The sequence below is a fragment of the Etheostoma spectabile genome, chromosome 17, assembly GCF_008692095.1.
Source record: "Etheostoma spectabile isolate EspeVRDwgs_2016 chromosome 17, UIUC_Espe_1.0, whole genome shotgun sequence".
Taxonomy (NCBI): Eukaryota; Metazoa; Chordata; class Actinopteri; order Perciformes; family Percidae; genus Etheostoma; species Etheostoma spectabile.
Genome location: NC_045749.1, coordinates 14,328,497 through 14,344,618, shown reverse-complemented (window position 1 = coordinate 14,344,618; position 16,122 = coordinate 14,328,497). Strand labels below are relative to the sequence as shown.

The following is a 16,122-nucleotide window of genomic DNA, read 5'->3' as shown; positions in this document are numbered from 1 at the left end:
CCCTTTTTGCCAATGTCAGCTGGGAAAGGCTCCAGCTCCCCTGCAACTCTGTAAGAGAAAAGTGGTTACAGATAATGAATAGATGGACTGCTAGTTTTTTTTCTACTGATAGGGGTTCCAGATAAGGAAAACCCTTGCATGGGTTATTTTTGAGTGCACTGTTGGGTACAACAAGTTACTGTTTAACTGGTTCTTTAGAATACCATCATTTTCTCTGACAATCACATAACACAGAGGTTATATTGGGACACAAGCTACTATATTTGGACATCTTTGTTTTGAGTCCCTGGTGTGTAGGAGAAGCATTCCAATGGTCAACTCTCAGCCATACAACAAGGATGTTACTGTGCAGGTGTAGAGTGGGGAGCCTTTAGGGTTGGGCTAGTCTCTTATTGCCAGACCTTCCTCCACAGCGCTGCGAAGGAGGGTCCGGCAACACACAGCAATGTGGCAAAAAAAACATGCATTTCTTTAAACCAATCACAATCTCCTTGGGCTGTGTTAAGCGTGAAGTGGAGCCACGGTGGAGGGAACTTGTTTTGGTAGAACATGTGTACGTTCAAAGGTTGTTTTAGTCGTACGACAGAACACTCAGATTGGACAGATCTAGCTAGCTGTCTGGATTTACCCTGCAGAGATCTGAGGAGAAGTTAACCATAGTCCTCATTAATTGACAGGAGTTTAAAATTACAACACAAGGAAAGCGGGAGGTAATGGGACATCCGAAAACGGACATTCGAAAAGAGCGACTACATTGTACTGTATATGTGAAGAAAAATAAAGTTTCTTCTTCTTATTCAAGTAAAGAATGATTGTAGGGCAAAACACCAAGGGGAGGAAGGTTGTTTAGCAGAGCTGACACAGTGGCTAAATTAGGAAAATATAGCAGCAGCGCTGGAGGGAGTTGAAAGGTGTTGAAACAAATCAAGAGATTAATCATACACACAAATTGTTTCACTAATATCACAAGATGTGTTATGTTCCGACTTGCCAGTGTTTTTGAAACATTTTGCCCGGGTTTAAAATAATTTTACTCCAAGAATGACATGCCTGGTGTCATAGGCTACTATGGTTCAGCCGCACGTGACAGTAACGGGTTAAAATTCCTTCATCCACTGATGGCAAGGAAGGTATTACAATGTGTTGTATTTAAGCCAAGGGTGGGCAGAAGCTGGCAAATGGCAGCAGATTTGAGGAAACAGCTGATAATCCCACAGGAAACACTGAGCACTGGTTTAAGAGCAGTTGTGGTCAGAGGTTCAGTGAATTGTTTATTAAGTAAAGCTGACATGTGAGGATGTGGTGGATGAGGCTTGAAAGGAAAATGCTTAGGTGTACTGAGGCTGTGCAGCAGGATTGGAGAGATCAAGTGTGCTACATGGAGATTGGATGCAAAGCTCAGAGTACAACGTTGTAATGCAAGTAAGTAAGTTAGGGATTTGTAGGTAGTACAGCAATGTCAAAAGGCAGCAGTGGGAGGTAGGAAGTGAGTATAACTAACTAACATGGGTTGATGGGATTTGCACTTGATAGCCCCAGTGACAGCTGCCTGCAGCGGTTTTCAGCAGTAGCTCTGACAAACCCACTTTACACTACCTGCCCAGCACCAAACAGCAGACAGGTAGCGACTAGCTGCTGAACATATTGGAGCATATAGCAGCTAAGATATTTTCCTCAGGCGTTGGTAGAGACCACAACAGAACTAAAAAGAGATTGAATATTGGGCTAACACTCCCTAGGTAGATTGTAACATGACTCCAAGTAAATACTAATGTTTGATATGTAAATAAGCAAATGTTTGCTAACAAGTTCACCATATCAACTTTATAAGGTGATAACATGTCAATGTTATTGTACTGCCCCCAAGTGGCCAACAAATCAAAGAATGAACATATTCTGATGGACCTGTGGATTAAACCATAAATAGTCAGATTATTTGTTGAGCATCATTCTTCATTATGTTGACATTTGGCAGCCATTTCTTCCACTCTGTTATTTTCTCCCTTTTTGTATGTAGAATTTAATTACCACAAACAATAAATAGACTGTCCTGTTGTACTGTACTGTTGTATGCTTGACTTGGGCCTTGACCTACTTAAGTGCAATGCAGTGCACATGAGTAGGTGATGTGAATAAAGACCTGTCTAATTCCTGCAGTAAAACACTAATTAAGACTATCAGCTCCACGCAACTCTCTGTATTTCTCAGTATGGCTATGTTTAGATATGGTGTCATCCGGCTACATTCGCATGCAGAAAATCAAGCAAAGGTAATTACCTCTTCTGAAGAGCCCATCATATTTTTTTTAATCGTCCGTGTCCTCCAAGCAATTGTATTGAGGAGTGGGGGTGGTGCGCGATCATGGAAGGCTTGTACCATGTGGATGCGCTGAAAGTTTTGTTGTCATTACTAAATTCCTGATGGGGGAGACAGAAACTACACACTATATCTTTAATGGAAGGTTGATGATGAGGTTGATGCATTATCCAGAAAGATAACATTGCCTCAGTGCACAAATACCACCAATTTGCATGTGTATACAACGCTTTAATAATTTATTGTTTGAATTAATTAATATTTTGGCCTGGCAACATCCTTCATCCATCATGTACGTAACTCAAAGGATCACACAACCTTTATTTACTGTGAGTGTGCAACTGCAGGTAGTGGGATGGTTTTGTGTTTAAATATGTGGAGAGGGGATGAGCCAGAATAAATGGTGGCCAAACATCTCAATAATGGAAAAACAATAATCTGAGACATTAAATTGCTCATATTATGCTCATTTTCATGTTCATAATTGTATTTTGAGTTTGTACCAGAATAGGTTTACGTGGTTTCATTTTCAAAAAACACCATATTTTTGTTGTACCACACATTGCTGCAGATCCTGTTTTCACCCTGTGTGTTTAGGTCTCTGTTTTAGCTACAGAGACATCTCACTTCTATACTATCTATGTTGGGAGTCACACATGTGCAGTAGCTAAGTAAGATCACATCAGCTAGATATCTCTTTCTCCAACTTTGGTCAGTAGGCCTACAAGGCAGGATTAACTGGGAGACTTCTTCTAAATGAGGGCGCACTAGTGGAATACCTGCAGAACAGGGACATGGTAGTAGTGCTTTTGGAGATTATGGTCAATTAATGTGTGTTGTAGCAGTATTTTGCCATTGAGAACGAGCTAGCAAGCTAGCGCTAGCATGCTACAATTAGCCACCTCATCTCAGCTAGTGTCGTAGAAAGCCGTGCAGATTTTGAACTGCTCACCCGGAGACTGAAGGCTGAAGACAGTCAGAAACCTGTATCTCACTTAAAGCCGCATTGATAGTTTTTTTTCCCAAGTTTGTATGTTTGTGGAAGAACCAGAGACACAAAACAACACCCCAAATCCCATATATAAAATGGGCACTTTAATGTCTGTCAAGGCAAGAATAACACAAGGACCACATGTCACAAATGCTTGCATTGTCCTTTTTCTTTTCCCTTCAATACAAAGCATGTTTTCCCTTTCCCTGTAGGTGCAAAATTGGAGCTTGGTACTGCTGCATAATGGGTTACAAAGGGACATCCATGCATTGTGTCTTAAGATGCCTGTGCTTCATGCTTCTCCATTTGTTTAGTGCAGCTCAAGATGAAGACTTAAGAAGTAAGAGTGCTTCTGTCTTCATTTTCTCACACTTTGTTTGCTTGTCTATACATTGATAAAAATTAAATCAAATGCATACAACTGCCAAAGGTGGTATCATGTACTGTGATGAAACCACCTTTACTGTTATTTCATGTATTCCATCAAGTTAGATAGGATATGTTAAAACCATTCTTTTCCACTGCTGATTGTTCATTTCCTGTCTGCTTCAGGTTGTAGGACTGCACCATGCGATTTGGTCTTTATTCTAGATGGCTCGTGGAGTGTTGAAGATGTCAATTTTGAAATAGTAAAGCGTTGGCTTGTCAACATAACAACAAGCTTCAACATTGGACAGAAGTTTACCCAGGTCGGAGTGGTCCAGTACAGCGATGACCCCGTTTTAGAAATACCTCTGGGGAAGCACTCCTCTACCAAAGACCTCATCAAAGCGATGGAGTCCATTGAGTACATGGGGGGAAACACAAGGACAGGGGCCGCCATTAAGTTTGCTACAGACAAACTGTTTGGACTGTCTGAGCGCGGCCCATCAGGCATTTCCAGAATTGCTGTTGTCCTCACAGATGGGAAGTCTCAAGATGAGGTTCTGAAAGCGGCAGAGGCAGCAAGGAAAAAAGGAGTAATTCTGTTTGCAATTGGTGTTGGATCAGAGACAGAAGGGACAGAGTTAAAAGACATTGCAAACAAGCCATTTTCAACATACGTCTTCTCTGTTGAGGACTACAAGGGTATTTCCAGGATCATACAGGTCATACGACAGAAACTGTGTGAAGGTAAGCAACTGCTGATCAGTGCTGTTCCACTTAAATATTATCAGGTTACGTTTGTGACTGTCGTAGAGGTATCTCGTTACCTCAGACTACTCCATTTGTCCCTCTGCCTCTTGTCCTTCTCTCCATTATTCTCCACTTGTTTCTATGTTTGTCTATTTTTCTATTTTACTGTGTTTGTCTGTTGCAGAGACCGTTTGTCCAGCAAGAATTCCTATAGACTCCCGTGACGAGAAGGGTTTTGATATTCTGTTACATTTAAATTTGGCTAAAAAAGCAAAAAAGACACAAGGGGCATATTATGGCACTAAGGCCTATGAAGTGACACCTCGTGTTGACTTAAGTGAAGCTACACGGTAACCTCTTTGCTTTATTGTTTCTTCTTCACAACCACTGTATTCACAAGTTGACTGACCTTTACGTCTGCTCATCTAGGAACCTTTTTCCTGATGGCCTGCCTCCATCATATGTTTTTGTGGCCACACTGAGGTATAAAGGATCAGTGGCAAACGAGGAGTGGGACGTGTGGAGGATACAGACACGTGATGGGAAACCTCAGATGGCGGTGACTCTAAATGGTGTCAAGCGCAACGTCATGTTCACCACAACCAGCGAGTCAGCAAGTGGAATTCAAACGGTCACATTTTCACAACATACAGCAGGGGTATGGCAACACTGTATTATTTCTTTAAAATAGTCTTTAATGGGCACTTTACTAGTGAGTACTACACAGTTGCATAATGTCTTCTGTGGCTGTTACCAGGCAGAGCGTTTTCAAACAAAGAGACACAAAGTCGCAATATGGGAAATGTAGGATCTATCATATTTACTAAGACTAAACGTAAGAATATCTCGGCCTCTACTGCTTCTAATTTGCACATTTTTATTTAATAGGTCTCTTGTGTGTCCCCCAACGATTTGAAACTGAAATAGCTGGAGTATACCTCCTAAACTAATTCTCAACATGAATGCTATTTGCTCATAGTGCATGATACAGTTAATCAATAGTATTGAAATTGTATTCATCTGTTCATTATTAAATATTATAAAACAATCTGGCTGAAACCTGGGGGGGGGGCGCAACTTGCAGATAGATCTTTTGATGCACGGAAGACAAACAAACTTTTGATAGCCCCTGTGATGGGGAATGTAAACTCCCATGCTGTAAACAACTGCATTGAAACATAGACATATCAATGCGCTACCCCAATGCATAAGAAAATTAGTAAATCATCAGAGCCAGCCGCTCCATAATAGAAACATGGTTGATCTGGTCTTTTTTCCAGATCATTTTTCACCATCAGCCAACAGTGCTCTCTTATATTTCTCTCTCTTTTTCTCCACCCCCCCTTTGTGTCGCTAGATGCCTTGATTCATTTTTTTTGCCAACAGTATAGCTTCCAACTTCCAACTTCCAGCCATAGCTTCCAACTCCCAATCTTCATCTTCCAACAACTCTGGCGCAGACTACCAGATTACTAGTCCGTCACGGATTGACACCCAATTGACTATCTTCACTGTAGTTTATTCAAAAGCTGTGTTATCCTTTGTTTTTTTAAAGTCTTTATCAGCACACTGCCAACCCTGTATTAATGACCTTTTCCTTTCTTTTTTTTTCTATGACAAAAGAAGCTGTTTGATGAGAAATGGCACCAGCTGCGGCTGCTGGTTACTGAGGAGGACGTTACCCTTTACGTTGATGACCTGGAAATTGAAACCCAATCCTTGGAGCCCCCTGTTGGCATTTTCATTAATGGAAAAACCCAAGTTGGAAAATATGTCAGAAAGGAAACAACAGTGCCAGTAAGTTTATTAACATCAACAACTTTTTTTGCATTAAATACATGTTTGGTTCCTAGAAAAGTAATCCAGCAGTATGTCTACAAAAGAGGAAACAGGATTCTTAATGAGTAGTTGAGCAAACGCAGCACTGATATATATTTTAAACATCATACAGTTTATTGGTGCCTCCTGAGAGACAAGCTTAACTTTGCGGATAATAAATCTTTTGCAAAATTGAGCCTTTTTCTCCACATGGTCTTATTAATCTGTGTTTTATTTGTCTCAATTGGCACAATTTTGGTGCCAAAAATGCTGCATTAGTAATATAATCAGCAGAAGGCTATATAGTTAGGGCTTTCAATGCAAATACATCCCTTAAAACATAATGTAACATTTTAATGTCATGATAACGCTATGGAAAAGAAGGATAACTGCACAATACGCCCTTTTATTCTAAATGCAAATATGATGTAACACTTTTTAATGTGAAACAATACAAATGAACCTTTTGAAATACCTCCGACACATATGTGAGCAATTAGGCAGGTTTGCCAATGTAGCATTTGTGGCCTATATGAGGGTCAATTAAAAAAATAAACGTAATGTAAAAAAATGTAAATAATGCAGCTTTTTTTATTTACTAAAATCCTTAGTACAACTGTAAATTATATATTACAGTATATAAAGAGAAATGTGACTTAATCATAAACAGGATTACATACAGTACCATTAAAAACAATTAATAGCAAGTCTGTGCAGAAAATCCTTTGTTCAAAAAGAAAAAAAAGAAGAACATCATTCATTCATCCCTTTTACATTTTCTATGCCTGCCAGTATTTTGACACATTGCTGTGGCTATAACTTGAGCTACAGCTTGGCGGTGTTTGTTGTTGTGTGCACTGATCCATTGGTATATGGATAATGCAGTTTTAAGCCATTTAACAGAATTAATGCACTAATGTGAGTATCATCGGATAAACACACTTGTAATTGGAAACAAATGTTTGTAATTGGACCCTTTAGAAGAACCTCAATGCAATTTTTAAACAACATTACATTAGCAGGAACCGACAGACCACACAAGACATTCTTATCATGTTCAAACCTTTTATCATACACAAAATGGAACTTAAATAATCTTTCTGCTCTGTAGTGAAACTGTCTATCTGACTTTCTAGAACCATTCTACCACCAACATTAACAAAATACCAAATAATGGAAGAATAGTGTAATGTCGCTGCAGAACACTTCCAACACTGAGGGAGGTCTGGCAACATGTAGCTGCTCCGTGCCCAGTAAAGGCAATTTAATAGTTGAAAAACATCAACTTCGATTCATTAGTAGCAAAGCACTGATAAAACCAAAACTACACGTCGCAAAATTACCCCCATGTTTGTTTTGTTAGCTTGTTTGGAGTCTCCCACAGTGGAGGTTGTGTTTTTAACAAGAGTTTTTTCTCTTTTTAAATCTAGTTTGAAATCCAGAAACTTCGCATTTACTGTGACCCCGAGCAGAATAGCCGGGAGACTGCATGTGAAATACCTGGAGTTGTAAGTACAGGAGTCTGCTTGGCTCTTAACTTGTTTTTTAGTCCAAAAGCAACAAAGATAACTTCTTCTCACCTACTTCTCACCTTGTCCAACTACTGTACATCTGTTTCTGCTCTGAAATGCCATCAGTTAACTCCACACCTCATACTGCATGGCATAAAATGATTTTTTTTGCTTTTTAAGTCATCAGCACACTGTATTATAGCGTTGTGTAGTTGTAGTAAGAAGTGTAAACTCAGCATATTCATTTCAAGACACATCTGTTTATGTATGCATAAAATGATTTGTTGGAGTGGAACCCGTAACTCAGCTTCAAACATTTCTTTTTTTTATTGTCTGCTGGCTCTAACTGCGTTTGTGAAGCAGTGTCCCAGTGTTATGTTGGCTTCCAAATTGCTATAACCACAAAACCAGATCCAAATTACTGTTTTTAATGGGAGGATGTGGGTTGAAAACATCAAAAGAGACAGGATGAGTAGCTTAAAATTACAAATTCTTGCTAAGTGTACCACTACTTCTCTCTCCTCTCTGTCCGCTTGTTATTGGCTTATTTCCAATTGAATCACAAAGTTCAATTATCAATTTCCTTTTGATGGATGACATTTGATGAAAAAACAGGAAGTTCATTTCGCAGTGTAAATTTTGGTTTATTGAAAGTAAAATGCAGATGGTTACCTGCAGGTAGGGTACACGTTTATGATGTAAATGTTGAATATACAATGATTAAATGAATGAGTTTTTAGGTTTCAACATTGGATTTTTGTGACTTTTACAAACATTACACCAATAATTAATAACTAATTTTCAAAATATCCAAGCCACAGTGAAAAACTCGTAGATATTTTAATTTACAATCGTAAAAGACTAAGGAAACCAACAATTATTCACCTTTTTAAGAAGCGGGAACCAGATAATTGTGGCATTTCTTATTATATAAATTATCCAAAATGATTAACTGGTTATTAAAACTGTTGCTGATAGTTTTCTGTCTATCAACCACCTAATTGTTTGGTTTGGTTCATTACAGTGCGCCAACAGTCCTGATTACACTGAACCAACTCAAGAACCTTGTGTTTGTCCTCCTGGACCCCCTGGACTTCCAGGAAAAAAGGTTGGTTAATTAAAAAAAAAAGGCCTCTTTATATTTTCTTTCATTATTTGTCTTGTGTAATTTTATTTTTTTTAATATACTGCATATACCGTGCATGCAGAAATGAATGCAAAAAATCTCAAACAGTACTGTAGGCTGCAAGATATCAGAACAGAGCTCAGCCTTGTCTAGCTCCTCAGTGTTCAGACAGTTGCTTAAATATTTACTTTAAACAGTGGTTTTCTGTTGAGATTAAATAAATTTAACAATAATTAATCTTTAACAATGTTAGTTTATGTGTAACCTCAGGAATGACAAAGAGACCTAATGATGGAGCACAAACTTTCTCTTCCTCGCAGCTTAGCCTTGAAAGAATGTTTGTTTGTTGAATTCCCAGTTGATGTCGAAATGCTGCTCTCTGCGTTGGATGATTATGCGATGAACACATGAGGTTGCACTTTACCAATAGGTCAAATCCAACTACGTTACAGTTACAGTTGTTACAGCCTGCAAACACAGGTTTCCTTCTTGCCTTTAACAGTGCTGTGTGGGAGGTTTTAGCACTTTTTATCCGTTACAGTAAACACACAGTTACCTGCTATAAACAAGTTATGGTCGCACCAAATAGCCTCTTTTCTCCAGTTAGGCAAATTGCGGTGTGCCATTGTGAGGGAAGTTATGGTTATCCTTGTAAGATCCTAATGTGCTGTTTGCTTGAAGCAAACCAGACGGCTGTTTAAGATAAACACAGGTTAGAATGGAAAATTACCCAAATGGTAAATTAAACCTACATGTTCCCTTTTATTGATCACGTGGCATCAACCAAATAATAGCAGCCACGGTCATAAAAGCCTTTACACATGGACCTCATAGAGATATTACATTAGCAACAAGACTCTTGGTTAATAAAACCTACTTGGGTTCAGGCATGTTTGTGTTTATGTCACTGCTTTTACTACATTTACTAATAGATCCAAAACGCTGGGACCATTGCAGGCTTGCAGATGTTCCTTATAACCCCACACAGAGTTCAAGCATCTTACATTAGATGAAATAACTCAGCATGGTTAAGATAAATTAAATCAACACCAGAAAAAGCATATCTTTACCAGAGATGTTTCCAAACGGATTTGTTTATGCTGCTTTGAGGTTGCATGATAAAGACAGTTTGCATTACATTATTAAAGTACCTTATTCCTTCTTTAGGGAGAAGAAGGAAACCCTGGCAAACCTGGTCTTCCTGGGCCTGCTGGTGCTGATGGTAAGCCTGTGAGTACTACATAGTTCAATATACAAACATATAGATCATAACCGCCAACAACACTGTCATTGTTCATCCAGCATCTGAGAAAATGCCAAAACCAATTAAGTTAATGTACGCATTAAGGCATGACAGTTTCTGCTTGTTAGTTCTATGTGGTCTGGACTGCTTCAGTAGTAAATATATGTATTTACTTATTATTCCAATGGATAAATGAAAGACATCTCTGATTATACAACTGGTGGAAGCACAGTGGTGATTTTGTGTGATGAAAGCCATCCAAAAGTTAACCACATGTTCTACAGCACGATGCAAAATTCATCCCGCAGCCTAGAATCATGCAGAGAGTTGAGGTGGGTTCAAATGTTAAACCAAATTTGTGCATCTCTCGTCTTTTTATTTATTTTTTATTTTAAGGGTATCCCTGGCATTAGAGGAAGTCCAGGGCTGCCAGGTCCTACAGGAGTGCAGGTAAAGCATATCTCACTTGATTTACCGTTAAATCCAGCATCAAGACTATAGATTTTAAAACTGCTTTCCTTTGTTTCTGGGGTCAGGGTCCACGTGGGTCAGATGGGTACAAAGGCGAGCAAGGGAGGCCGGGTGTTTTGGTAGGAAGGTCAAAAAGACCATTTGTGGCCACATCGGTTTCATTATCATGTTGTTCCACTAATTTGTGAACACTGAGAAACACTTTTGTCTGTTCTTTCAGGGTGAGAGGGGTGTGCCTGGATTACCAGGATCGCCTGGACTACCGGGAGAGAAGGTGGAGATTTTAACTGTTCAAATGTGGTGACCTTGTCCAATATTATCTATTTAAAAACATGAAAAGTTAGTACATTACTTAGAATTCCGTAGAAAAACAAAACAAGCATTCTTTAAAAAGTACAAAACACACACTACATTTTCAAGGTAAATCTTTTTATGAGATCAAATGTAGGATTAACAGGAAATCCCTGCTAGACACATTAACTTGAAACGTTTGGACATTGTTGCATCAATCACTCTAGAAACCACATGTTATGAATATAAAGCCAGATCCCCTGGGAGAGTAAAAAGTACAACTTCTATACTGTGGGACAAGAGCGCTTTGCATAGATAGTCCAGGACCATCATAGACGTTTTAAATGAGTTCATATGTCCTGACTTTTGTTCTGTCCTTACCTTAGAAAGCTCAAACACTTCTATGAAAGGAAGTATCTTTATTCTCTTGTTGTCTTTTTTTTTCCCTTCACGTGCACCACTCCGCTCCTTAGCCTTCCAATTACAGTCAGATCTGAGGTCAAGATGCAAGAAAGACATGAAGACAAAAAAAACGATAGAGACTAACAAAACAGAGCACACCCCCACAGAACAGTTAAAAGTAAAACCTTGTAATTCAGTGCGACCAACTTTGCTTCAGTGCACACCACCTTCTACAATATGGCCTTATATTGTACAGGAGAAAGCGTGAATGTGAATGAATCTTTGTTTATCAGATAAAACCTGACAGCTAAACCTCTTTAGCATTCGGGGCTTTAGGGTGAGAATCTCCAAGCCTTAACATCCCTTCAAAATATCAGGATGTTAAGAAATCAATACACTATCTAAAGGCAGACTAGCCCACAGTGAGTGGTGCCTTGGCTGGATAATTGCCTCTCCCACTGTTCACTCACAGAGATTACAAAACATACATGCAGTAAATGCTGTGTGATACAATAATCCACTCTTTGAGGGAATCTGCCAATAATCCTTGAATAAACAAAAGCAAGCAGTACCCAAATGATCCAGCAGTTTGTGTTTACTGGGTGCCATGAAGGCCTCAACTACAGTAGACTCAGCAGACTCAAGCACAAGCCTGACAGTCCTGCAGCTTTATCCAGAACTTATCTAACCCTCCTGATGTCCTCGGGTCAAATTTGGCTCATTTTCAAAAGGTTTCTATATCAGAAATTGTCAAAAATAAATAAATAACGAGGATGGTTCCCTACAATGCTTATAAGAAGTAAAATAAACGATCAGTCCACTACTTTCATTACATTTGGTTTAAATCAGGTATATAGCATTGGAAAAAAAACGGATAAAAACATTGGAAAAAAAGTGACAAAAATGTCAGCAAAGCGACAAAAATGTTGAGAAAAGACGACCAAATAATTTTAATTTGAAATTCATACCCGGAAAAACAAAAGTTGCTGGTCAATGGGAAGACAACACAAGGGTTAAACAACATTTTGCATTGAGCGTTATTTTGAGGGACAATGAGGTAATGCATCCTCTCTAGGTGGCATCACCTCTGTCATTTCAACCTACCTTGTAATCAGTGTGACCACAGGGGGTTCCTGCTAGCTGGCTGAAGTTAGAGAACGTCTCGGGTTACCTATGTAACCCTTGTTCCCCGAGATAGGGGGACGAGACACTGCGTCGGTTACGACACTATGGGAAAGCTATAGTGTCGTAACCGACGCAGTTTGAGTTTCCCTTTCAGGGGAACAATTCAAGCAGTTAATAATATTTTGAAAACTGTTGCAGTGGTCAAAAGACACGTCTGCCCCTTGAGCGAATCCTCCCATTCCATCTGTTCCATTATTACAGTTTCCCTCACAGGTTCACTATGTCTGAACTTAAGTTTTTTTTTAAGTGCTTGGACTTTTTTCTTAAAGTTCTTCGATTAGGTGAAATACTTTGGATTTTGGCCTCACACACAAAAAGGAGAACACAATGGGGGACTGCACCACTTTAGATCAGGTGGATTTACTGTAGATTTTGTATCCTGTTTCCAGTAACGCTTACAGGATGAAAATATGACTTTTACAGGTCTATCACAGGGCTCTTTTAAAATCCCATAATAAGACATCTAATTAGTGTAATGGTCTGAGGCATCGTGAATAATGAGATGAGCATCTAGAGGGAGTGCACTGCGGGTGATTTTCCATCACTTCTTACAAAGAAAGACAGCTGCAACATATGTTTAAAGAGCAAGTTCAGAAAAGCTCTTGTCAAAAAAATACTGCAAATAGATTGTAAATGTGATGTGAAAGTGTACAGCACTGTAGATAAGAAGGTAAATATTTTCTAACAATATATCTATGTATAAAATTATATACAAAATGTTTATATGCTTATGGCTCCTACGAATTTCCATCAGGGCCAAGTAAAAACACACCAAAAGTTTTGGTCTACTAAATACCCTTAATGTCTGGGTCAAGAGGTGTTATCCACTCCAGGAAATCTAAATACTCTTTATGCACCACAGAACAACCAAATCTAACCAAGTTAGAGGGAATCCTAATCCTGTTAAGTAGGCTATTAGATTTATTTTGGATATAAAATACATTTACATATACTGTACCTTTCCAAATTGTTCCCATATTGCAAGAAAACCCTAGGGTGTAATTTCATTTTCCTGGCATAGGATCTAGAAAAAGGAAATTTAAGATGTCTGCTAAATTAAGTCAGACGTATATAATTCAAGGACACAAGAGGAGTAAGAATGGTTAGCCATTTTGCCAAAAAGTGTCTATGTTTGTGTATTCAGTCTTGTTCATAACCACAGTCATTCATCACCTTTGAAGGAACGTTTTATTTCTAATGATGTGGCCATCCAGTCTGTGCTAATGATCTCTGTAGTTCATTAACACATTCCTTTGGACAAACATCTGTGTTCCTTATAGAAAACCCACAGCTCTGCTTGGGGAGGTAGCGGAAGCTCCTTATCGCAGTTTTCCTGAGATGCAAACCAGTCACTGTTTACACTACCTATGATAGCAGCTGCATGTCTGATGCTCCATGTTGTCACACAAAGTGTTGCTGCCAACACAATCCAACAAAACGGCCAAATGTACTGCCACTGGCTTCCATGATTGGACCTTTACTGCCCCGGCTGCAGCACTCCATAAATACTGTACATTTGTTATAGCTTGTTTTGCTTTGACAGAACTGTAGTTATGGCCACAGCTGGAGTGATGTTTGATATTTGTTATACCAATGGAACATGAACACATGTTCCTGGGACCTGAAAACTTAAATTCAGCTCAAACTGAAAGAAAGAAACTGTCAACACTTTGACTCAAATGTCTTTTTATATACAAAATATGTGTGCAAATGAAGTAACAATAAAAATGTGCCATGATCCCACCAGTAATAACTACATCTTTTTTTTTTTTTTTACGCTGTACAGTAATTTGTTCCCCTGTGAGTTGATTAGCATATTATTAAATGATGAAATGTAAAATCTTAGAAAACAAATAATGTAATGTCCAGCCTTTTTTCCAAATGCTGTTTATTTCTATTCAGAAAATGTGAAAATGGTTGGCTTTTTTCAACAGATAGATGACGAACGTCCAGTTTTAGGTCAGCCAGTGCAGTTTTAAAATTGCCACAGCGACGCAGTGAAACACGTCATGTCTGAAATGTCAGGCCAAATAGTTTCAAAATCTATTGTCTATCCCAGAAAAACAAGATCGCTGCTGATTAATGTCAAACACTGACTGCATATTTGTGACCATGTAGAATGGGTCTATGAAGAGCTGTTGTCCCACACTGTATAACTTGTGCCTCCTGATCTGACTGATGAAGAGCTGTTAGTGTTTTCCCTCTATTACAAATGATCTTGTTAAACGAGTGGCAGATTTATCAGGTTTAACACTTGTGCACTGCACCTATAAACATAGTACAAGGTTTATTTTTGATTATGTCATGGCTAATAATCCTTTCTAATCATCGATCTTTTAACTTTCCTCAGGGCGCAATAGGACCCACAGGGTTACCTGGAAAAGCTGGTCAAGTGGTAAGGTTGCAGACAGTCCTCATGGCTACTGAAAATGACACGGGAAATATAACAATGTTAACTCGATGGCATGATGTGTTTAGGGAGAAAAGGGAAGTGTGGGACCTCCTGGGCCACCGGGTTATCCAGGAGACCCTGTATGTATAAAACTATTCAGAATCAAATCCAGAACTCATGTGGCATTATAGTTGTGTGTAAAAATCCTTTTCTGTGGTTTCAGGGCCTACCTGGGAGAGATGGAAAGGTTGGATTTCCAGGAAGACCTGGTCAAAAGGTCCGTTTGTTTTGACAGTGCACAACTGTATGTCACAAAGCTCATTCACGGATTAGGAGAATAATAGAGGCATGAGGTTGGATAAGTGCACATTCTTAAAATACTTTGCTGTTCCCATGAGTTGTGTTGTTGATGTTTGGCAACCATGGAAATGTAGTCTTTTGTAGACTTTTCCCAAACCCCATTTGACAGCGTTTGTACACAACAAAGTTCAGATAGATACCTAATTAATAAATTCATTATATGCCAAATTATAAGGCAATGTGTATGATGATGTGTCAATAAATGTTTGTGTTTCTCCATTGTATTAAGGGAGAAGCTGGAGAGGGTGGTATTCCTGGTGTTGACGGAAGAGAAGGCCATCCTGTGAGTTGTAAACAAAGGCATTACTCAAACATATTTGGTATTTCTTAAGTCATTTGAGCATCTCTACTCGGACTTCTAGAAATTGATGATTTGATGCAAATTGTGCATGAATGAAACTTACTCATATTGTGTTCAGATTGAAAAGAAAGAAAAGGGGAGATGTATGTGTGTTGTACTTAACATTTCAGTTTACAAATTGTAGCTGACATGAAATTATATTGTGAGTAATGGATGATTAAAATACTGTACAAGACCTGATTTTATGGATCATGCAGATTTGCATGCAAAACATGTTTTACTGCAGTGTGTTAACATAGTGTCAGCAACACAGAGAGTACCCCTGACAGCCATTAAATAGTTAGTAAATGTAGTTCATCCCAGGATAACCCCTTTATGTAACAAGTGGTCTCAGGCTATAATCTAAGGCAGTGAAAGTCATTGAGTGAAGGAATTCTGTGGTCCTCTAGCAAATCTGTTTTAGGAAGAAAGTGTTTCAACTGGGAAGCCACCCCACTGATCATGATTATAAGAGTTGTCCAACAGTTTTGTGTTGGTTAGTGTGTGATTGGTCCACAGAAGATGAGTCAGTTGCTCCACAAGGCTGTAAGCCATTCTCT

General features: G+C 38.9%; 1 protein-coding gene across 4 annotated transcripts in view; it reads left to right on the top strand.

The window, feature by feature from the left end:
- The window catches only part of col21a1 (collagen, type XXI, alpha 1), a 28,442-nt gene that overhangs the window by 3,836 nt on the left and 8,484 nt on the right, over positions 1–16,122 (top strand). For 2 of the 4 annotated variants that reach the window (XR_004335876.1, XM_032541164.1), the window contains exons 2-16: positions 3,520–3,647; positions 3,860–4,420; positions 4,608–4,773; positions 4,853–5,081; positions 6,047–6,220; positions 7,672–7,749; positions 8,777–8,860; positions 10,046–10,108; positions 10,518–10,571; positions 10,658–10,711; positions 10,813–10,866; positions 14,821–14,865; positions 14,949–15,002; positions 15,086–15,139; positions 15,452–15,505. Coding sequence is in view for 3 of the 4 variants with exons in the window: in XM_032541164.1 (XP_032397055.1) it covers positions 3,551–3,647; positions 3,860–4,420; positions 4,608–4,773; positions 4,853–5,081; positions 6,047–6,220; positions 7,672–7,749; positions 8,777–8,860; positions 10,046–10,108; positions 10,518–10,571; positions 10,658–10,711; positions 10,813–10,866; positions 14,821–14,865; positions 14,949–15,002; positions 15,086–15,139; positions 15,452–15,505 (1,821 nt within the window). In the remaining variant the exon portion in view is untranslated. The remainder of the gene's footprint in view (positions 1–3,519; positions 3,648–3,859; positions 4,421–4,607; positions 4,774–4,852; positions 5,082–6,046; positions 6,221–7,671; positions 7,750–8,776; positions 8,861–10,045; positions 10,109–10,517; positions 10,572–10,657; positions 10,712–10,812; positions 10,867–14,820; positions 14,866–14,948; positions 15,003–15,085; positions 15,140–15,451; positions 15,506–16,122) is intronic. The other 2 variants (XM_032541165.1, XM_032541166.1) reach the window with 2 other exon arrangements.